General features: G+C 39.2%; 1 protein-coding gene across 3 annotated transcripts; it reads left to right on the forward strand.

Moving 5' to 3' along the window:
* The first annotated feature begins 413 nt into the window (after positions 1-413).
* On the forward strand, positions 414-23791 carry LOC145478606 (uncharacterized). Of its 3 annotated transcripts, none has more exons than XM_081456694.1 (22): positions 414-543; positions 3114-3278; positions 4512-4560; positions 5181-5239; positions 5406-5496; positions 5750-5822; positions 5982-6039; positions 6619-6755; positions 7179-7260; positions 8206-8313; positions 9084-10388; positions 10915-11060; positions 11740-11863; positions 12221-12349; positions 13688-13750; positions 14131-14211; positions 14798-14927; positions 16287-16411; positions 19014-19202; positions 20234-20359; positions 21384-21497; positions 21839-23790. In XM_081456694.1, the coding sequence occupies exons 2-22, from the start codon at positions 3192-3194 to the stop codon at positions 22034-22036; spliced, it is 3474 nt and encodes a 1157-aa protein (XP_081312820.1). In that variant the 5' UTR covers positions 414-543; positions 3114-3191; the 3' UTR covers positions 22037-23790. The 3 variants fall into 3 exon arrangements, with proteins under 3 accessions (XP_081312820.1, XP_081312819.1, XP_081312818.1); XM_081456693.1 differs by having other exon boundaries at positions 444-776; positions 9087-10388; positions 21839-23791; XM_081456692.1 differs by having other exon boundaries at positions 446-776.
* The last annotated feature ends 81 nt before the right edge of the window (positions 23792-23872 follow it).

Consider the following 23872-nt stretch of genomic DNA (forward strand, 5'->3'; position numbering starts at 1 on the left):
TTCCAAAATTTAACGTGATGTTCTGTTCAAAGATATATTTTTCTACGCTTTGATATTTATTTATATGTTATATATTTCTCCTTCCTTCATATAAACGTTAATATTTTTATGTTAAGTATTCGTTCATTGAGCGGCATTTTGACGCATCACAAGTATAATTAGACCATTTTCCAACCTAGTCACGAAACGAAGAATTCCTTGAAGAATGCGGACATCTTAGCTTCGTAAAATTTTACGTCACGTTGACGATTTCAGTATGAATAGTTCCATTGTGAAGCCTAAAGAAATCTACCACAACTCAACCACAACTCATTGCCGTGTTTGTCATGTTTAGATACACGTCAATGCGTGACAGAGAGAGACTGTGACCAGGGACTGGGAGCGACATCAGGATATGACGTCATATTGTGGAATGGCCGGGAGGAGGAAAGAGTTTACGAGGGAAATTGATGTGAAAATCAGCGTCTGTTTGTGAACGAGAACTAGCTGAATATTTATGCTTGGCTTAAACCAGCATAGACCGCTTAAAGAAAGGTTATTCAGGTGCGTAGCTGTGAAAGTCTGTCAAGTTCAATGCAAGTCTTGTAATTGTACAACTTTGTGGTAGCTGCATATGCTGAGAATCCAAGATGTCTTCGTTCTTGAAACAACTATTCCCCTTCATGAAAGTCAAGAAAAAGAAGGAGTTTTCCTACATTATTCGTGGAGTAGACCCTAATACTATTTGGAGTCTTGTTGGCGAATTAGGAGATGGTAGTTTTGGAAAGGTTTATAAGGTAAGATTAAAATGCATATTAACTATTAATCTTAAAGCTTGCTGAGCTTGAGATGCCGGCTATAAGTGAGCTTGAAGCTTAATATCCTGTTTGAGTTTGCTTGATACAGCTTGTAGCTTCCAGGATACAATATTACGGTACAATACATTGGAGAGTTTTTAAAATATTTCCGTTGTTAACTCAGATAGCGGTGGAGTAGGGAAGCATTTGACGAAAAAACGTTTGTAGATTTTCCCAGTTAAAGTTAGTTTTTGCTCCAGTTTTTGTAGAAAATATTTAAGGATTTCATATTCATTCTTAATACCTGTAGGTTTAGTATCTTGACAGTGATAGAAATTTGTCACGGTGAAATCAGACATTTTGTGTGTCTTTGATCATGTTTTATGCAAAGTTGTTCAAACATACACGATGTTAAATTAGTGTTTTGAGTTGCTGGACGTTGGTCAAGTTTTAGTAATACAGATCAGTTATTGGGTTTACAGACCTCGTTCAAATCAAGTTTGCAGAGATACCGAGCCACCACTCCTATTCAATATATTTCGTATAGAATACTTTCCATTCTTGAATTCAGATGATTAGTTTCGATTTGAAATAGACGTTGTTGGTTATTTACACAAACTAACAACACAAATAAAAGTAATTATTGCTTTCAGCTGTGAGTTCAGTGAAGTGTAACATCACAAGAATTGACCACCGACGGTTGTATTTAATATTCATGCATAAAATGATATTTATGGGTTTATTTGAAGAGCAGCTCAAGTAGAATACTTGAACGAGAAACAGAAAAATAACAAAACAAAGCGAAATCTTTGTGCAGAGCACATTTGTTGGTGTTTATTTCCTCCAGAAGGGAAGAGTATGATTTTGTTGCAATTGGATTTGCTCTGCTTATGTTAAGTGCAGTTTTCTGGTCATACATGTAACTTGTTTCCTTGAGCTGAATGAACAAAATCAGAGCAGTAAACATTCATGACAACCTGATTTTTTAAAGTCATTTTCGTTCTACCAAGCAAAGCATTATTGTATTACAGAATTGGAATTTAAAAGGAAAAAATAAATTTATTTTTGTTTGCAAAGATAAGGAAGTCAAAATAAGCAACAGATGTTACCCAATTCATGATCAAATTTTAAATTGAAGTGCCTGGAGCAAACACTGTTGTTAGAAAATGGAAATATGTAAATTGCTAGACTTACTGCCAAATTTGTTGTGTTTTTTTGTGCAAAAAGTATATTAATTACATAGCACCATAACTATAGGAATGGATCTAGAACCACATGCATGCATAGAAATAGAAATCCAATCCATGCAATACCTTTTTCATCGTCAATATTGTTAGCAGCATGTATCATGAGTACGTGTGCCCTACAGTGACAATGTTGTCAGGCAACATAGGGGTCATTCTCCAGCTGATAGGTCGACTGAGGTATGCAGCCCTGGTTTACATTTAGAAATAAAAACAAGTTGTTGCTGTGTAGCACTTTGAATTAAATTACTTCAGTTTAAGTTATATTACTTCCGTTTAAGTTAACAAAAAGTGCTAAATGGTATTTTTTTGAGACGTTTTGGGAAAAACCCCTTCATCAGTCGCAAATGAAGCCCTGGTTTACAACATACATCTTTGATATTGGGCGTCCATGTTATGGTCAATTGACACCTGTCAAAACAAGGTATCTGCTGACCATTATTGCGTGATCATATCGCAAGCTCAGGTTTAAAGCACATCAAGATCACATGTTTTTTTTGAAGTTGACCACTGCCCAGGCACTGGCTTTCAATTAGATCACTGGTTCAAGCCAGGTTAGCTCATTGCAATCAGGAGCTCCATATTTAGGCTTGACTAAGTCTATATATTATGGCTTTCTCAAAATAATGCATGGTTTAAAAATTGAATGTAGTGCTTCATTACCTTGATATGGTAGGCACGCTGGCCTAACAGTTTGTGATTTGGACTCTGGATTGAGCAAGAGACTTAACTCTGACTCTCAGTCCCTCCCTTTACCCAGTTGTGTAAAATGTTGATGGCTAGCAAGTAAAATGCTGAGTAACCCTTATAATAGACCAGCAACCCATCCAAGGAGAAGTAGAAATATGGAATCAACTGATGTTTTTGAGAGATCATTGTAGGAGGGGGCAAAAAGTTTTGAATTCTTATTCATTAGTCCAAACTGATGCAAAGCACTCTTGAAAGACTTTTGGGACTGGGCATGTTTATTGATGTGCCCATGAGACTGGCACATTAGAAAATTCTATATCAGCAATGATCAGATGGCTGGTGTTTAATAATCTATTTGCAATACAGGCACTAATCTGAACTGTTTTGCATGGAATATTCTTAGGCGGAACGCAAGACAGATGGTGTTCTGGCAGCTGCTAAAATCATTGATGTTAAGGATGAAAGTGAGCTGGATGATTTTATGGTAGAAATAGACATTCTGAGTGAGTGCAAACACAAACATGTTGTGGGAATGTATGAAGCTTACTACCATGAAAATAAATTATGGGTAAGTGTTCAAGATACATGTACTGTGATTAACAGTAACCTTCAGACCTCAATATATCATATTGCATGCTTTCTATGAACAGTGTAGCACCACATCTTATAGCTTGCTATCAAAATGTTTGTTATTGAGAATAGGAAACATTTTCTGTGTTTTTTTGTTCAGTTATAACAATGCTAGGGGAAGTTTGGCAGAACAGGAAATACTGTAGGATCATGAGCCATGGATCAGTGTTTCCAAAGCTTTTTCATGCTCTCCCTAACCTCTGTGAGAAACCACAACCATTGTGTGAAAAAGAATGGAAAATCACTCAGTCTATTAGTGATTATCAAAATGTAAATTCTCTTCACCCACCCCATTATTAAGTAAAGCAATCAGTGCTATTCAGTTCTGTGTTACTATCAAGTTTTAGATTGTAGAAGTACAGTTGTACCCCTGCTTACCAACATCTTCCTTAATCCCCTTAATAGTAACTTCCCATAAGTGGACACCTCTTAAGCAGACACTTTTTCTGGCCCCTAGGGTGTCCCCAGGTTAAAGAAAGTTTGACTGTATGGCTTTTAGTGCATGCTTTCTAACATTGAGATTTCCAAATTTATGAGGGTTGTGTTGGCCTGGCCTGATCCCCTTACTATCACAGCATTTTTCCTCACCCAACAGTGTAGATACGAAAGGTGGCAAATGGTCCTTAAAAAATACATATATTGAGAAATTTAGTCAAATATCACTTGTCTCACCATATTCTTTGCAACATTGTTTTGGAGTCTTGATTTCTTTTGTGGGGCTACAGAAGTCTTGCATTTGTGGAAAAGAAATAAAGCTGACCATCTCCTAAAACCTCACTATCATTAAGTGCGGCAAATAGGTGCTGCATATTGTATCACAACATGGCACAGTACAGGTGTAATGACCTCCATCCAGGAGGTGTTGCCATGTATTGCTAGCCACTTCATGCTTCAAACTACAGAAACAGAGGTAAACTTTGGCTTGGCTTACCACTTTACCCTTTGTGTAGTGAGCTGGTCCAACACTGTTTAGTCCTAAGTTCCAAAAGGACTTGAGACACTGAGAAACTACAGTAACAGTAATTCCAGACATCCATAATATAACAGTTCATGAATCATACATTGCTTACTGTTTTCCACATTGGCAGTGTGTGGTTATCCATTGACAAGGTTTGTGATGTAATGGAATTGACAACGATTATGGAAAGACTGATTAAATTTTCCTTTTTAGATGATGTTGGAATTTTGTTCTGGTGGAGCCTTAGATGACTTAATATTAGGTAAGCTTGCTTTTGGTAAAGTTCTACTTTGTACTGTAGTAAGCTGAGACAATATTTCCAGTGAGGACAGTGAGGACAGTAGTGAAAATGTCAAGAAAATCACCAAAAAGTCTTTGAATCTCTGGGAACATTTTTGTCTTTGTGTCGAGTGCCTTCTGATCACACTCTTGTGTATAATATTTGAAACCTTAACAGGGGTTTTAGTCAAGTTAAGAAAGGTGCACGGTACTTCTTAAAAAGTATAATTTGCCATTTGCTATACACTACAGAATAAGGAAATATCAGGTGCTTGTTTGCTGCAAACGTGCATAAAGCTGGAAAAAAATTCCTGTCACCAAAAGAGTGGCATTCCGCAAAACTGGGAGAAGATCTGGCATTGTGGACCACTTTAACCCTAGGGGATAAGGATTTACTTAGAACCTTACTCCTGATAAGCCACAGTCATTCATTAGTTAGTTGGTGATGATGATGATGATGATGATTTTAATGATGATGATGATGATGAGTGCATGTCAATAATAGATCAGACCCACAAATAGCATTGGACTGTCTAGTTTATGAGGGGTTTAGCAGTACATGTTACATACAGGACTAATTTCTTTTATTTTGTGATTATATAGAACTTGAACGAGGTCTTACTGAAGAGCAGATCAAGATAGTTTGTAAACAAATGTTTGAGGTACTTTTGTTTGTGATTTGCTACACTACATTGTAGCTGTTGTTACTTTATTGAATTGCAGTATTAATTTTAGTGAATTATTTTTACAAAGCCCACATTTTACACTGATATTGCTGGAATCAGATGGGTTACTGTATATTAAATGATTTTTTTTTCTTGATTTTAGTGCCTCCATTTTCTTCATACTCACAAGGTGATCCACAGAGATTTAAAGGCTGGAAACTTGCTCCTCACAAATGATGGGAACATTAAACTTGGTAGAGTATCAACTTAAAATAATCATCAAAGTGCTGCTGAGTATCCCTAATGTTTGAGAAGGAAAACAGATACAAGTTCCCTCTCTCGTCAAACAACAGCAGTTTTTATTTTCTCAACAGAGATTTCTAAGAATTTGCAAAAAGGCACACTTACAACTTGAACTTAATATTTATATTGTAAATCTCCAGTTGGTTAAAAGATGATCATGGTAGCAAGGAATTTGTTTTTGATACAGTTCACTTTATTTTTCAGCTGACTTTGGTGTTTCTGCTAAGAACAAGAAAACAATACAAAGAAGAACAACTTTCATTGGAACACCTTACTGGTGAGTTTTATCAGGAGCTCATAATTAGCTGCTGGAATCATCGTAATATTATGTTATGCATTTGTGGTAAATCTTCAGGGTAACATTTCTTTAGAGATTCCCTGCTTTGTTTCAAGACCTTGGACTCTTGATTTCCAAAATAAATTTGTTGTTCTTTAGGATGGCTCCAGAGGTTATTGTGACAGAGACCTGCAAGGATGATCCGTACGATTACAAGGTAATGTTAAAAATAATAAATATGCTTTATAAACAAACTTTCTGACAGTGTTGTCTTTTTACTGCCCTAAGCTGGGAAAACCTGGTCTTTTCTGGCCTAGGTGCAAAAAAGGAAGTTGGTCTCAACAGGTCTAGCTAGGACACTTTATTGCACAGACCAGGTGCACCAATCTGTATGATTATGATATTGTGCAAGATCACTGGGATGAACAATAAAAATCTTCAATATTTGTGATATGAGACGTGAGATATGGACAGTTACATTCAACAGCAATTCCACAGAAATAGGCTAAGTGTATCCACCTCTGTCAGTAATTTAAATGGTGAACTGTTGACTCGTTCATTGAATCAGGTTTGGTGATTTTATTGCAGGACTTTTTAAAATGGGGAGTTGTAGAGTGTTAATCTCCTGAAGCATTGCTATGTTTGTTCTCTGCAGGCTGTAATAAAATTTATGTGTGATTTTTCCAAGAATCAAATTCACTGAAACAAACATACGAAATCATGTAGTGTCCCACAAGCTTTTGCCTTTTGTAATCATTAAAATTGCTTAAGTTTCCTTTACTTTTTTTTTTGTCAGGCTGATATCTGGTCTGCTGGCATTACACTCATAGAACTGGCAGAGATGCAGCCCCCTTACCATGACATGCACCCCATGAGAGTGCTGTTCAAAATACCTAAAGCTGACCCTCCTATGCTGCAGTTTAGAAACAGATGGTAAGTTTGTTGGTGGAGTCTCTAACTTCCCTGTAAATTCTCGATGTGTATCCCAAGAAGTATCTATATCCACCCTTGGGTAGGTCATTGGAAATTCTTAAAGGGAGTTTTTGAGCAAGGTAGGAAGTTGAGCTGAGATTTTCAGAGAGGTGGAAACGTTCAATCCGAAAATCAAGTTTCTTTAAAGGGTGAATAAATCTTTTCTGGGACAACAAAAGATCGCAATCTACATCTCAAGCCCACAGAGATAAATGTGAGATAAATGATATCTTTCACTATCGTTGTAACACAATATCATTGTAAAGAACAAAGTTGATCATATGTTTCTATGGTGTTAACTGAACAAATATTTGTTATATCAGAGAGTTTTTATTGTGTTATGTTTGCTGTCAGTGTTTCCCATTCTTTGATTAATATTTCCAGGTCCAAGGACTTTCATGATTTTCTTTCTCTTTGTGTGGTGAAGTCTCCAGAAATGCGATCTTCCGCAGCTGATTTAATTACAGTGAGTAGATGATGCATGTTTAGATGGTAATGTGGTATTGTTGATATTGTTGCAAATTATGCTGTTACTAACTAGTTACAGTATAATGATGCAAAAATGAGCAAGGGACTTAACAAGGAATAAAAAACTTGTACAAACACAACACCTTAAGGTGGCTCCCTTTAGTTTTAAGATCACACATGCACTGATGATGAAAGCTCAAGTAATCTGCCCGTACTCAAAGGAAAACGTCAGTGTTTTTCGATATTTTATGATGTCAACATGAGCACAAAAAGCAAAACGGGCAGTGAATTTTCTTCCTTCAGTGAAATTCTGTAAAATTTGGTAGACTGGTAGTGAATGTTTTACTTTAGTTGGACCTCATTTTTCAGGGAAATCTATAAGACCAGTGTTTTTCGCAGTGTTAAATCAAAAAATCTATGAAACTGCCTTCTCAAACCCTGCTTTTTTCACGTTTAAAATTTGTAACCCCCAGGATGCGATGTGCTGTGAAGGAAATTCAGAGAAGGAATTTCAAGAAAATCACAAATAAGGCCATAAAAAAAGTAAAAAGCACATTTGTTTGGGCATTTATAATTCAACACTTAAATCCAAACTTTAAACAGAGATGATAGTAAAACACTGTTTAATCATTGCTTATCACATGTAATACATTTGAGAGGACTGGGTGTAAAAACAAATGCAAAAACAGCATTCAAGACGTAACACTTGCACACGCAACACCATAAATGATTACCCTATGGAGCCACCTTAAGATAGACAAGACAATAACAATAATTGTGTTTTGATTGGAAAATAAGGACAAGCAATTGAGTTCTGTATTTTATGTTGTCTGCTTCAAATGTACCGTGCACATTTCTGGAATGCGTCAAATGAGTGGCACTTCATGGCAGTGTTCATGTAATGTAACTCACAAGCTCTTTTTTCTTTTCTTTTTTTTATCAGCATCCTTTTATTGCTGACGTTGTTGACAATAAACCCCTGAAGGAACTTTACAATGAAGCCAAGGCTGTTGTGATTGAGGAATTTGAAGATCTTCCTGAAGATAAAGAGGTGCCGTTTGTTTGTTTGTTTGTTTTAGCTCTAATGCATTGTTGAACAAAGGCTTGTCTTACAAACTGGAGAGTAGATGCCGCATTACCACATTGAACCTTTTTGGATAAACCTTAAAAGGTTTGTAGAGCAAGAGGAGAGAGGGAGTGACCCTGATGATTAGTACGTTGAACTCCAGATCAGCAGATCCAGGTTGAAGGCAGTGCTGGCGTCATTGTGCCGTGTTCTTAGACAGGATATCCTCACAGTCCCTCCCTCCATTCAGAATTATGTAGAACTGGGACTCAGTCTAGCAAATTGTAAGGATGCCTGATAAAATAGTGTGGTTTACCTGTGATGGACCAGCATCCTCTACAGGGGAGAAACCATAAGCTACAGAAACGTCACTTAATTAAACTGGAGATAAAGCACTGTCAGTTATGAACCACATAAATTCATGAGGCGTCAGCAGATCTGTTATTTATGATGCCCCATTGTGAAGAAAATGAGCTTTGCCTGCTGAATAGCAATCCGATTATCATTTGAATAAACATTTCAAGTAGCTTAATGTTAAAAGATGTTATCGGAGACAAGTTTTAGTAAAAGTACTTTTATCAACGAGCCATATAAGGCTTGCAGTCAATAGCGAGTTGCCTTACGCCAAAATATGTTGCTTTTTTGGTGTTAAAATACCACATGACATAACATGTTTCACCTTGCCACCATTAAAATAACTAAGGAACTTTCTACTAAACTGTGATTTGATTTTTGTATTATTTTCGTCTTTTCAGAAGAAAGGTAAAGACGAGCTAAAGGCTGCAGAGTCCACCGAGTCTTTGAACGAGAGTGAGGAACTGAGTAGTGAAACAGGCTCCAAGGATTTTGAAAAAGAAGGAGAAGAGCGAGAGAAAGAGCTTGAAGAATCTACAGAGATTGAAATAGAAGAAGAAACAAAGGAAGGTGACGAGGAGATCAAGGATTATGTAGAGGAGAGTAAGGATGAAGCAGAGGAAAAGGAGAAAGAAGAAGAGGGAGAAGAAGTAGGGGGTACAAAGGAAAAAACCGACCAGGAAAAACAGGTGGAAGTAATAACTAAGGAAGGTGAACCCGTAGAGAAGGAAGAAGTTTCAGAGGAAGCGAAGGAGGACGAAGTTCAACAAAAGGCAGAGGATGTAGAAGGGGAAAAGGAGAAGCCAGGAGAGGAAAAAGAGGAAGTCCAAGAGAGGGAAGAGGAAGCTGAGGGGAAGAGAGATGGGGCTGAAGAAGAAAAAGAGGAAGTGGAGGAAAAGAACGATGAAGCCCAAGAGACAATAATAGATGAAGCCGAAGAGAAGAAAGACAAAGTTGAAGAAAAGACAGAAGAAAGAGAAGAAAAAGAAAAGAAGAAAGAAGAGAAAAGACAGAAATTGTTCGTCAGCGTCGACAAAGCTGAAGAGAAACCCGAGGAAAGTAATAAGCAGATAGAGGTAGAAGATATTGAGAAGGAAGTGACTGAAGATAAGACGAAGGAAGCCGAAGAAAATAGGATAGAAACTGAGCAGAAGGTTGAAGAAATGGATGATAAGAGGAAGGACGTGGGCGAGGAGACGAGAACAGAGCCAGAACCAGAGGAAGGAGTTTCTGAGGCAGCTGTTAAGGAGAACGATGTTTCGGCCGAAGGAAAAGAAAAACAAACTCAGCAAGAGAGAGATAAATATTCGGCACGTTTAGACAACATCTTAGACAGCCTAGAAGAAGACGAACAAGCACATCCGGCAGCTGAAGGGGAAGAAGCGCTGGTTTCTCAAGACAAACGGGAGGACGATGGAAAACACGAGGAGGAGAAAACCACTGCTGTTCAAGAGGACGTAGAAAAGAAAGAAGGAGAAGAATCCGGTGAAACTGAAGAAAAAGCCACAGAAGATGAGGCTAAAGAAACAGAAGACGAGATCGAAGGAACTGACGGCGTAACAGAGGAGGAAAACAAAACTGAAGATAAGGAGGAGTTGGATGTTAACGAGAAGGCTGCAATACCTAACGGTGATGTGTTGATAGAGGCAGTTGGCAAGGAGAAAAAGCCATCCAGCGGCACAGAAGAGAAACAAGAAGCTACTGATGTTAGTAGATCTTTCCTCGCTTTTCGGTTCCTCTGTTATTGCATAAAATTGATCCTTTGTCAATCTTAAGTGAGATGGGTAAATCCCTTCCTACCAAAGCTTTGCACTTAAGCTTGCGTTATCTCTTCTCACAGGTTCAGCTGAACGCTTTTTTATATTCCAAAGTTCAGGATCACTGACATTTTGGATAACCTCAAGTACATGGGACTTTGACATCTGTCTTTTAAACGAAACAAATTGGGGGAGTTGGTCAATTGATTGATGCGTTAGGCCTAATGCAGCGGTCGTGACTTTTTTCTCTGGCTGTTGCCCTTGTGTAGTGTTCTTCAGTTTCTTTGTCAGCTGAGCCATTATTGGTTACCGGTAAATGTGACATCTTAACAGATATTTAAGGCAACCTCAGGGAGAATATTGATAGCCCGAAAGGCTTCAAGGCGGCTACAGAAATCAGACATTCATGAATCGGACGGCTTATTGAAAGACACTACTTTTTCTCTTACAGTCTGTCTGGTTTCTCTCTCGACAGGGCCCAGAGGAGAAAAATTTCAAAACACTGAAAAGGATTCGTAAGTTTGAAAAGGATGGCAAGATAGTGACGGAGACGACATCACGAGTGGTGGATGTGAGCCAGGAGGATTACAGAAATGCTCAAATGAAAGAACAGCAACAGAGGTAAGTTCTGACAGCTATCCCACACCACTTCGGTCTTAGTTAGACACGAATCTTTAGCCTGAAGGACTTGACTTCCTTGTTTTGATAAGTGCTTAAGTCACGTATTTTCAGTAGATGTTGGCCTAAAAGACTTCCGTCTTAGTTAGACACTAATTTTAACATGAAGGATTCTACTTCCTTGTTTTGATAAGTGTCTAAGTCACGTACTCAGATGTTAGCGCAGAGGACCGACTGCACTTCCTTGTTTTTGATAACTGTCTAAATAACTTTATTTAAGAAATAGAGAACATGTACCGTGTTTCTATCGAGTTATAGAAACACGAGTGGAGGTTTGAGAGAACGAGAAATGCTGTGGGAACACGAGCCGCAGGCGAGTGTTTCCACAGCTTTTTCGAGTTCTCCCAAACTTTCACGAGTGTTTCTATAACTCGATAGAAACACGGAGAACATGTTTTCTATTTCTTTTAGAAAACACCGCGACGAAACAAAGAAAAACAGCTTGTTCACTTTGTTTCCATCGAGTTATAGAAACACGATTTTTAACCAATGAGCGCGCGTATTTTCTTAGGGCTGTTTTCTAATTTTAGACGTTAGCGTAGAGGACTCCACTTCCTGGCCTTTGATACTTACCTTATTTTGTCAATGAGAAGCCGAGTAAGTCGTGTTATCTCTTCTCTAGAAAAGTCAATTTGCGCGAGATGAAGATTCTCCAGCGCGAGGAACAGAAACAAGGCATGCTGCTCATGGCCAAAATTCGTCGGCAGTGGGACGCTCAGGAGCAACGATTTGAACAGGAGCTGCAGGTATGTTCTGAAAGATCGTGAAGTAACGTTCGTTGAATGATTCACCTTGTTATATACACACGTTCAGGCAGACTTTGAACACCGAGCACTAAGTCCCCTACTATGTTGTGAGATATATGTTGTCCCTTCGTACTGTGACAGTGAAGACACTGAGCTCAACAAATCTGTCTTAGGACGCGGTCTATTTGGTCAGACACGCTTGTGCAGCCAACATGATCTCACCAGTTATTTAGTTGCCAAGAAGTTGGCAGATGGGCCTGATGTGGGTGACAGTACTCGTCGCGCTTGTTTAATTTTGTCAGTAGCATAGTGTAGTCTTGAAGCTCAAATAGTGCTAACGTGACTATTGTTTTGTAGGATTTGGATAAGAAGTATGAGTTAGATTTGGACACGTCGAGTAGGAATCAGAAGAAGGAAATTGAAAAACTTGAACTAGCGCAGAATGCTGATCTGCGCACTTCGTCACGCAAGATGAAGCAAGATCAGGTAAGCACAGAACACTTGATTCGACAGAAATTTTTTTCCCTGCATGACATCTTTGTGTTTTTATAAGATTAGAATATATTTTATAAGAATATCGAGGCTGAAATTAGCGAAATTTTAAGAATAAACCCGATGCTGGGCTTTTGAAAAGAATATAATTTTGTGGGTTGAAAATATGAAAATACAGTACAATTATGTGTTTTTAACTAAACCGTATAAAATTCGTCCTTTCTCTTAACGGCAAAACTAGCCAAGAAACAACAAACTCAGCAGTAGCTGTATTTCGATGCTAATAGCGCTTCTGTTTAATTAAATAAAATAAAATAAAATAAAATAACGTCATGCGTGTCACATCAGGCAGTATTGCCAGCAGTCTGGCTCCAAAGTTACTTCAGCGGCATCAAAGTCGTGATAGGGTAGATGATCTGATATTTTATTGGCATAGTCCACTTTGTATTCTTATAATCTTTGAATATTCTCAAGAATATTTTCAGCCTAATATCGGCCGAAAAATAAGAATATTCAGCCTGGGTCGGAAAAACAAAATTCTTATAACGAAGTAATAAGTAAGTAGAAAATAAGAGTGTAGTTTTGCGGTAAAAGCGGTAAAGCTTTTGCCTTACTATTTAGTAGCAGCATTGGTGACAAAACAATTCATATTATTTACATTCGTAGCTGTTCCTCCTCGCTGCAGCTTTTCACGTGACGTCATCACTTTCTAAAATCCAAAACTAAAGAGCCACCAAAGTTTTTATCCTCATCAGGCATAAGAGGCGGTACATTTATATCTGTTTACAATTTTACAGCTCAATAACGTGCTTCGTTTGGAATCCAGAGCATTTTGAATTTCGGGTCTATGGAGGTTCGTGACACAAGGCTACGATCGAGTTCGTCGAAAAATATATACTTATCTTATGATTTTGAGCCTTTTTAGAAGTTAGAGCATTAGGAAAAGTGCTTCTGTAAATGCTTGTTTGATCAGTACTGATAATCAGTCGCCTAGATAGCCAAAATAAGTTCCAGATGTTTACACTATTTTCCGTCCGCCATATTGGTGTACCACGAAGGTACACCAACATGGCGTTTTCATACTGGACTCTGTAAATATCTGCGAAACATTTCGACGAATATCTGAAGTTTGGGGAAACGCACAGGCCTAAAACTTGGAGAAGTGTCTTATTTAGTTATCTTCTATAACATCATAATTTCATAGCTTTTTCCAATGGATGGTTTTCGATTTATTTTTTTATTGCGTGACAGTGAAAACGATCTATTGAAAGCGTCATCAGCGGAAATGACAGTGTAACTGATCGATCAAAATGTGATTATTATTCTCAACAGGAGAAAGAACTGAGGAGATTCAGGGACAACCTCAGAGAAGAACAGAAGTCTGCTAAGAAAGAGGTTTGACAAATAGCTTCACGTCAATGGACCATTTTGAAGATGTCACGCTTTTCCGATTTTCCATTCAAATTTATCAGTTCTGCCTAACTTAGTACATATGCGAAGTTTCATAAGAACCGTTGCAAAGTCTTTGAAATATTAGACCATAAAGCTGCCTATTTTACTTCGAAATGTATGCCAGCAGACAACGCTTGGCCCCTGGCGTACTCTTCTTGAATATTTGCTAAGTTGATCTCTGGAGCTGACTTTTGTTTATGTGAAAAATACAAAAAATTGTTGATATTGCGTGACATCGTCAAAAAGGTCCATAGACTTGCCATGCGCGGTTGAGTCTAGTCTAACTGTAGCTTTTCTAAACAAAGGATTATGTTGTGTTTTAGGTGGATCAAATGCCAAGAAATCAAAGAAAAGAAAGTTGGAGAAAGAAGAAAGAAGAGATGGAAGTCTCACAACGGCAAGCTGTGAGTACATCGAGTACACTGTAGAAAGATTTTCCAACGATTGGAGAATTGACTGGACTTCATTTTCCCTCTATTTGATATCGAAAATTGCACGTAATACAGTAAACTTTCACATATAAGAGCCTATGATTTCGGGGTTCAGGCTGATCAAGTTCTTATTTACTGAGCACTTAGTGAGAAATCAGCCTGAAAATGTTCTTAAAATGTTCTTAAAATTTGGTTGAGAAATACCATAATTTATACATTACTGGAGGTATAATTAACATGCAATGTTTTATTACGTAGAAATACAATAAAAAATAAATTTCAAATAAAAAAAAAATAAATAGAGACTATTACTAATAAAATACCGTACTACTTTAACATGAGTGCTCTCTTATTCTGGCATCCTCCTACTTTTTATATAAGAACATGTATTATTTATTAGGCTGAATTGGTTCTTATATGTATATGGTGCTTTATGGGCCAACTTTCAGCCTTGATGTCCTTAATCCACTTGTTCTTATGTGTGGGTGTTTAGTGTAGTTGTTGACAAGTGACCCTCTCGCTTGTCGAGGCTCTAATCGTTGTCCAATCTATTTGGTAGGAACATGAGTTCTTAGCCATGCAGCGGGTGGAGTTTGAGAAATTTTGCAAAGAGCTGATTGAGTTGCACCGTGAACGGATGTACAACCTAGAAATGCAGTTCCTAAAGGCCAAACACAGCCTCAAGAGAGGTACGTTTCTCTTCAGAAATTGTTAGTTACTAAAAGGAGCTTAAAGATTTAGATTTGTCCGTCTCCTCAACTTTATTTTATTCTTGTTATTACTTGCTTTGGTGTTTGGAGTGGTTTTCAATGTACTGTCGTAAAACCAAAACCGAAATATCACTTCAGCCAATCAAAACGCTCACAGGCAATACAATAAACCAATCAAAGCTTGAAGCAATTACATGTATGTGACGCGAAACGCGGGAAAACGTGTGCAAGCGAGCTACTATTGTGATTGGCTGGCGCGAGTTTTTTTAAGCCAATCATGGTGTTCCTACGGTTTGAGATTGGCTGAGTAACCAAAACCAAACCAATCACAGTCAAACCTCTCTACAACGGCTACCTTTAGGACGCGCTTTAGTGGCAGTTGCCATTGTGGAGAGGTGGCTGTTGTAGAGAGGTTAAAGGAGGTCACTCCAGAAAGCTTACTTTTTTGGTCTTCGCCTATAGCAAGTAAACAGTAAGCTTTTCCACTCACCGAAGTTTCATCTCTGAAGTGCCCGCTATTCTGAAGAAATTCGTCTTGAAGAAGCGACGTCGGAGGCCACCATTTTGAAACTGTGTTGGCAGCCAGGCCGTGTTTATGTGACGTCATTCCGTCCGACTCGAAATTGGCGGAAAGGAGAAAAACCTGCAACTTACTTAGTATCCTTCTCAAGGTCAGCAAAATCTATTTTTTTCCACGCGATTATCCATTTCACTATCTTCAATGCTATCATTTCGGAGTTTGGAGCATGTTTGGCTCAAAATATGGCTCAAGAGCAACCATAACCCAGAGTGGTAGTGAAAAGGCCCTTCGGAACCATTTGGACAAAATCTCTTGGACGGAATGACGTCACGAAAACGCAGTCTGGCTGCTGAATACTGTTCAAAATGGCGGCAACGAAGTTCGAATTTTGGGCTTCTTTGGAGACGAATTTCATAAGGAAAATCTGCACCTCAGAGGCTGAAACTTTGGTGAGTGGCTAAACTTAATGCAAGGTTTTTATTAGCGCTGACAAAAAATATACGTTTTTTAGAGTGAATGTCTGGACCGTCCGCTGGGACGAAAAAAAGGGGTCGTTGCAGTGAGGTGGCCGTTGTAGGGAGGTTGCCGTTAGTAGAGGTTCGACTGTACTAACCAATTAGGCTACTTAGCCAATCTCAAACATTAGTAAAACCAAGACCAAAGTCTTGGCTGATTACTTTCGACACTCAATTGAAAACCGCTCTTAAAGTGCTACATTACTCTCAGAAAATGACTGTGTGTTCCGTGACAGAGATCGCGCCTTTAATCATGTTATCAGACTTCGATGTGCAATGGGAATGTTGTTTGCTTGTTTGCAGGTCACGAGGCAGAACTGTGGGAGATAGAACAGCGGCAGCTACACGAGAGACACCAGTTAGCCAGAACACAACTCAAAGAGACTTTCTTTTTACAAAGATCACAGATGCTGAACAGACATAAAAAGGTCAGTGTTGCCACGCACACAGACAGCAATTTAGGCTTACTGAAGAGGTCTTGAATGATTTTCCAAAGTGTTAATGTACTTACTCTTTATTACTGACTGCCACCAGTCGTAAGGCAAAATGTAATTGCGACTATTCCTGTATGTGTAACACACATTGAATTTTGGACTGCGCGATCTGGTTTCGAGTGCTGGCCGTGGTCATTGTGTTGTGTGTTTGGGCAAGACACTTTACTCTCACATTGTTTCTCTCAACCAAGGGGCCGGAAACCTTTCGGGCCCGAAAAGCCATTTTTAGTTAATCGGTATTTAAAGAGAGGTGTATCCGCCTGAAACTTCTTCAACGGAATGGAACTTCTGTTTATATTAACAATACGCGAATGAAACAGCTGTGTAATCATAAGGTTTGAGATTTTGCTTCGGCTTTCCGGGTGCGAAAACTTTTCGAGACCTTCGAGAAACGGGCCCCTGGTGTCTAAATGGGTCCTAGCGAAATGTCACAGGGCAACGTGACAAATGCTGAGGACAACCTGCGATAGACCAGCACCCCATTCATTGAGAACACAAATGCCCTTATTGTCTTCATGCCACAATATTGTGACAAGTTCCAGATTAAAACAGAAACCAGTCATAACTTGACAGTTATACCCTTATACCCCTTACACCCTTATACCCTTATACCCTTATACCCCTTATACTCCTTATACCCCTTATACCCCTTATTCCCATTATACCCCTTATACTCCTTATACCCCTTATACCCCTTATTCCCATTATACCCTTTATACCCTTATACCCCTTATACCCCTTATACCCTTACACCCTTACACCCTTACACCCTTACACCCTTACACCCTTACACCCTTACACCCTTACACCCTTACACCCTTACACCCTTACACCCTTACACCCTTACACCCTTACACCCTTACACCCTTACACCCTTACACCCTTACACCCTTACACCCTTACACCCTTACACCCCTTATACCCCTTATACCCCTTATACCCTTACACCCTTACACCCTTATACCCCTTATACCCTTACACCCTTACACCCTTATACCCCTTATACCCCTTATACCCCTTATACCCTTATACCCTTATACCCCTTATACCCCTTATACCCTTACACCCTTACACCCTTATACCCCTTATACCCCTTATACCCTTACACCCTTACACCCTTACACACTTACACCCTTATACCCCTTATACCCCTTATACCCTTACACCCTTACACCCTTATACCCCTTATACCCCTTATACCCTTATACCCTTATACCCCTTATACCCTTATACCCCTTATACCCCTTATACCCCTTATACCCTTATACCCCTTATACCCCTTATTCCCATTATACCCTTTATACCCTCATACCCTTATACTCTTATACCCCTTATACCCCTTATTCCCATTATTCCCATTATACCCTTTATACCCTTATACCCCTTATACCCCTCATACCCCTCATACCCCTTATACCCTTATACCCTTATACCCTTATACCCTTATACCCCTTATACCCCTTATACCCCTTATACCCCTTATACCCTTATACCCTTATACCCTTATACCCTTATACCCTTATATCCTTATACCCCTTATAGCTGGTTTTCACGTGACATCACTAAAATTCAAACTACAAAACTATTGATCTTCCTGAGATTTTACTTTAATGATGTATAAGAGCAGCTGAAAACTAATATTCATACAAATTTTCACTCCGAATGGGTTTTTGGTTTTGTGATACACTACGCTTGAATTTCTAAGCCTTTGCGTGACGCGGCATTTACATGACAGCCTAGAGAGTTGTCATGATGGTTAAAAACGTGACTTATTTCGGCGAATTTTGCTATCTGAACAGTTCATGTCTTAGAAAAAGTATTATTTTGATGGATACACCAATTATTGAATTTGTTTGATCATAAATAGTATTCTTTGTCAGTCATGACCTGATCACTTTGCTGAACGCTTTATTTCGAAAATTTGATTGGTATTAGACCATATTAGTGTCATGGAAAATCTCTGCCCGCAGACCCCTCCCCTAAATTTCTACAAGTCACTCCACCCCATGTCTTCCCTAACCTCCCCGACCTCCCCAACCCCCCGGATTGACCATGGCAAATTTTATCCTGGGGTCCTAAAAAAGTGGCTTGGGCTCCTAATTTTTGAAGTTAGAAGACCAAAGGACTCCTTAAAAATTTCCTCAGGCAACAGCCTTGTGACTGGTTGCGTTATCCCGCGCTTGGGACCCTTTGGGGGTTTTCCCGCAACGGAACTAGTCGGAGGGTTTCCCGCACTCGGAACCATTTGGTGGTTTTCCCGCGCTTGGGACCAGTTGGAGGTTTTCAGGCGTATGGGACCAGTTGGACTTTTTCGCGCGCTTGGGACCAGTTGGACGTTTTCCCGCGCTTGGCGTCGGTCTCACGTTGTCGATTCGAGTTCTGATTGGTTCGTTGTGGTATTTGTGATTGGCTAAGAGTAAATACTTTGATAAGAAAAAGCTCCAGCAAACACTAGCACCGGGTTGTCCTTGAGCCGTGTCGTGTTTTAATTTCCTGCATTTGCACTTTTGTAAGTTGAGTCGTTATTTTCTTTCAGGAAGAAGAACAGCACACTCGTCTTACCAAGCTTAAGGAAGAAGAAATGAAAAGACGTCACGATATCGAGAAAAAACGGCTCCCCAAGATACAAAGGGACGAAATCAAGAGCAAGACACAACAATACCGCAAATCACTAAGGATAGAGAAGAGAATGTCCGTCGATATTGAACGAGAAATGATGAAAGAGGTAACTTGAAAAACTTGGTTTTTGTTGTTGTTGCTTTAACCTGAAGTATAAATATAGATGGTTTGAGTTAGACTGAACAAAAAAAATCAAGGAGCAAAAGTAGATGTAGCCTCCTGCGCAGACATTCTTAGGGCTCGTCACGCAATCTTCCTCCCCCTCGAGGAAGATTGCGTGACGAACCCAAAGAGCGTCTGCGCAGGAGGCTAAAGTAGTTGCTGCGGAAGCGAGCCTGGCAGTGCCCAGCAAGGACGAGACAGCTGACCATGGCTGCTCACTCTCGGGAGTTCTTCAGTACTAATTTAATATGAGGTGTGGGTTTCACGTGCTACCACAACTGATTTTGCGTATGATTTTTGCCTGGGACCGCCGGCTCCAAGACGAATGGAGTAGTAAACGGAAAGCACAGAGAATAATTACTGCTACTTACCGTGATCTTGAGACGTGGGGCTAACGTATCGTTCAAGTTTTAAAACATACGTCCTCTAGTAAGGCCCCGCCCACACTGATGCGTTGACGGTTGAAAAACACGTACTATTTGAGGCGTTTCCGTCTTCCGTCCACACTAATCAGGCGTTTCCCACTACTCCGTGTTTGCCAAACACGGAGCGTTTGAAAACTCTCTCCAGAGTGAATACTTTCGCCGTTTTCCTGTTGCAGTGCAGGCGAAAGCGAGTGTGCTATTCGAAAATGCTGACAACACGACGATCACTGTAACGCTGGCTTAAGAATACTGCCCATGCTTCATTCGCACCCGCTTATTGCCTGTTTTCGTGTGGACAGCATAAACGATTCAAAAACGAAAGTGCGGACCAAACACTTCTTAGTTCTGGATACCATCACACCCTTTTGGAAAACAAAAACGGATAATCGCTGAAAGGTCCAAATCATCAGCGATTTTCTTTTGAAAAAAATAATATTCAAAAAAAAAAAAAGAAAAGAAAAACTGTGTTTTATTTGGAGCACTAAGACGTGAAAACGTTCGTGTTTTTGGTGTTACTGTGGTGTTCAAGAATTTAACTTTTGTTTTTCAGTTTGAACTGATGGAACGTAAAAGAGCTCGTACAGAGTTCGAGAAAATGCTGTTCCGTCAGGAAATGGAGGCTGAGGAGCTTCGCATCTCCTCTGAATCGGCCCTCAAGGAGTTACAACAACTACAGGTCAGTTGCTCATAACTCTGTTACTTTTCTCTGTTTTATGCAGTTGTGGTGCATTTGCGCTCAGGTGAATGACGACCACTCAGAGACTAAAAGCGAACAAACTGTGGCGTTTACAGAAATATCTCTCAAGGCGGTGCATTGAGACTCTTGTGCATGCTTTTCTGCCCGCTAGGATTGACTATTGCAACAGCCTTTCGTATGCTCTTCCTGACTAACGTCTAAATAAGCTACTGAGAATACAGAATGCAGTCGCCAGACAGTAGATATTCCCAGCAAAGTAGATATTGCCATATAACACCACTCCTATTTAATTTGCACTGGCTCGCAGTGAAATTTCGAATTGAGTTTAAAATTCTTTTAGTTACATTTAAAAGGTTCTTAAAGGTTTGGCACCTAATTATATATTATATTTAATTGCTATTAAATCACCTTCACGGTATGATCTAAGGAGCTCTCATGACAGCTTCCTTCTTAGTTGCCCTAGGTCATTATCTAAGGTAACTCTTGGTGATCGCTCCTTCACATATGTCGTGCCAAAGCTTTGGAATACTCTTCTCCTGGACATCAGGTCTGAGGACACTGTTCCCGGCTTTAAAAGCAAACTTAAGATATACTTTATTGTAAAGCGTTTTCATAAAATCCGATTAACTTTGTAAATATATGAGAATTTTAGCTTTTAATTTAATTTAATTTTATATTATTTTATTTATTTTTCCCCGCTTTGATAACCACCACTTTTGTGATTTAGATTATTTAGCTCTAACTGTAATTTTAGGGCTTGTGACTTTTAGTTTTAGATAATTTGAGTTTTAATGCGCATTTGAACATATCCATACAGAATTTGCGTACTTATTATCATTGTCATTGTCATTGTCATTGTCATTGTCATTGTCATTGTCATTGTCATTGTCATTGTCATTGTCATTGTCATTGTCATTGTCATTGTCATTGTCATTGTCATTGTCATTGTCATTGTCATTGTCATTATCATTATTTGTGAGGTTGTTTATGTTTCGTTTGGTAGAACGAAAAGCGCCATATGTTAATGGAAAGCGAGACGACGAAGTTAAAAGAACGAGACGAGAAACATCAAACGCAGTTAGAGGCCTGGAAAGCCGAACTTGCACCAAGAAAGAAGGTAAGGCACCCACGCATGGCGAGTCTCGTGCTTCAACTTATTTCGTGTGTCTGAGATTTGCAAGACAAAAGTAGGTAAAATACCAATCTGCAAACGAGATTTGGGGAAATCACGGGTACTAAACGTATTTTTGCTGGTTAAGAGATGCATATGAGATGGGAAAATGTCAGGGCTAAAAACACCTTGACCATATTTGAGTTTCCCTGAGCTTCCCTGAGCTTCCCTGTGCCTCTGTGAGACGCCTGAGGCAAATTAAACTCCTTTCATATGCAAGGCCATTTGTCAGTAGAATGTGATATTTCTTACCTTGTCAAATTTACTATTTCCTCTTCTCTCACTAGACGCTTGAAGAGGAATTCGCGCGTGAGGAACGCGAACAGCAGTTGTTTTACGCGCGAAATTCGACCGATTACCCAGTCTCTCCGGGAACGCCGACTAAGGAATCAGAAGAAGAGCCTGGGGAGATTCAGGTAGATGGAGAGAAAACTCCAGAGGACAATATATCAAGTAAATCATCATCTGGATCCATGGAAGTTTAGTTCTGAGCTTTGTAGTTCTTGTACAGTTTCTATTCTGTATGATTGTGGATTTTACAGTCAATTGAAACCAAGCGATATCATGACCGGTGGCTAACTCAGAACCCAGTTTACCCGGGAAGGCGGAGAAATCAAAGTAGCTAACAAATTGTTGATCGTTGTATTGGCTAATTGCTTAGAAAACTAACACAGATGTCAAAAAGTATAGAACATAAATAAATAACGACTGGGAAAGGACCTGTGCGTTTGGCTGAGGAGCAAGTACCTATCGTTCGGTATCCCGCGCGCCTTCATTCAGCGGTTTTTGTCGCAGACGTTGCTAGGCAACATGACGTAACCTGCAGGATAACATTCGGTCAACCTCGTTCTCAGGCTCTCTTTCTCCTTTGCCTCAGGGAGGCAGAGAAGAGAGAGCCTCGGATCGAGGTTGAAATTCGGTGTACTCGCAAATTCCAAATTGAGTTTTATTGGCTATTGAGATTCGGAAACTGTTCGGGTATTCGCTCCACTGACTGCCTTTTTCAGCAGTTATTTATAAGTAGTATGCAATTGAGAAATCAAGCACGGAGGGTGTAAATTTCTATATTGAGCTCGGGGTTTGGGGAATTACAAAGGTAACGCTAATGATAGTTAAAAGATAGGAAAATATATGGATTAATGCTTAGCTGTAAGTCTGGATACTTAATTACATTATATAATGGGGCAGTAAGCCAATCAGAATACACGAGAGAAACTCGCACGCGGTAAAGATAGTGGGGAATCAGCTGATTGGCTAAACAGATGATATCTGAGCTCTGATTTGTTGGGGCGTTCTAAAATATTGAATGAATTTCTTCTCCCCCTGCGTGAACATTATTTTTCATTCGTAAGGCAATCCCATCCTTTCCAACTACAAGTCGATAGAAAAATCTGTGTAGAAGTCTAAACTACCCGCCATTTGATTGATTACATACATTTGAGCCAAGACTCAAAAGAACATTTTCGCAAAGTTATTGATTGTATGATAGACAGAGGGAATTTTCACTAAAATTTAAGTTTTCGCTATTTATGATTTTGTTTCATTGTGATTTTCTCGTACGTTCATAGAGCTTCGACTGTACCTTGCTGATTCGTTTTGTTCCTACATTTTCATAATTTCTTTCTCTCTATTCCGTGGAAGATTTTCCTTTCACTTTTAGAGGTGTAAGTGCTGCGATATAATTGAAGGGTGGTGAGTTTCGTCGCTTTGCGCATGTCACTAACCGGCAGGTTATAAGCACACATAACCAGTCTTAGTGTATCCTGTTCTTAACTGGCATGTGTAGGTATGTCTTACGTTCATCATTTCGGTGTTTCTCAACCTTGGTGAACTTACTGCCGGGTTTTTTTCTTCAATTTGAAGATAATTTTATTTCTCACGTAAAAGCCCGAGACAGCAAGTCCAAAATTTTTGCTTTTAATAACGAAGAAAACATCCTTCTTACTTTGTTTTCTGTAAGCTTAAGATAACAGGCCTGTTCTCTATTAAGTGCCCCGAAAGATGGAGGTCTGTTTTCTTAATATGCCTACTATTAAATGTGTCCACGATTTGGCGCAAGTATTTACTATTTAGGGATCTCTATTCCCGTCTAACGATTATTTTGTCCAGTGCTAGCAGTAGTTGTTGAGACGAATACTGGAAACAGTAGAGCAGCGCTCTCGTAGACTATCTCCTAAAACTGGATTGGGGAGGTCAATAAAGAACATAGATTTTTAACTGAATCAAATAAACAGATTAATACTTACTTGTGTGCTCTGTTTTATTTCTTTATACTAGTATACGTATGTTAAAATCTTTCACTCTGTTAAGTACTTCTGATA

The sequence above is a fragment of the Orbicella franksi genome, chromosome 2, assembly GCF_964199315.1.
Source record: "Orbicella franksi chromosome 2, jaOrbFran1.1, whole genome shotgun sequence".
In the NCBI taxonomy this organism is placed as follows: Eukaryota; Metazoa; Cnidaria; class Anthozoa; order Scleractinia; family Merulinidae; genus Orbicella; species Orbicella franksi.

Excerpts from the sequence above, each read along its gene's own strand:
- LOC145478606 (XM_081456692.1), top strand. The coding sequence starts at position 630 with ATGTCTTCGTTCTTGAAACAACTATTCCCCTTCATGAAAGTCAAGAAA. Across the intron at positions 777-3,113 it reads GTTTTGGAAAGGTTTATAAG|GCGGAACGCAAGACAGATGG; the intron begins GTAAGATTAAAA and ends GAATATTCTTAG. Across the intron at positions 6,040-6,618 it reads ATGATCCGTACGATTACAAG|GCTGATATCTGGTCTGCTGG; the intron begins GTAATGTTAAAA and ends TTTTTTTGTCAG.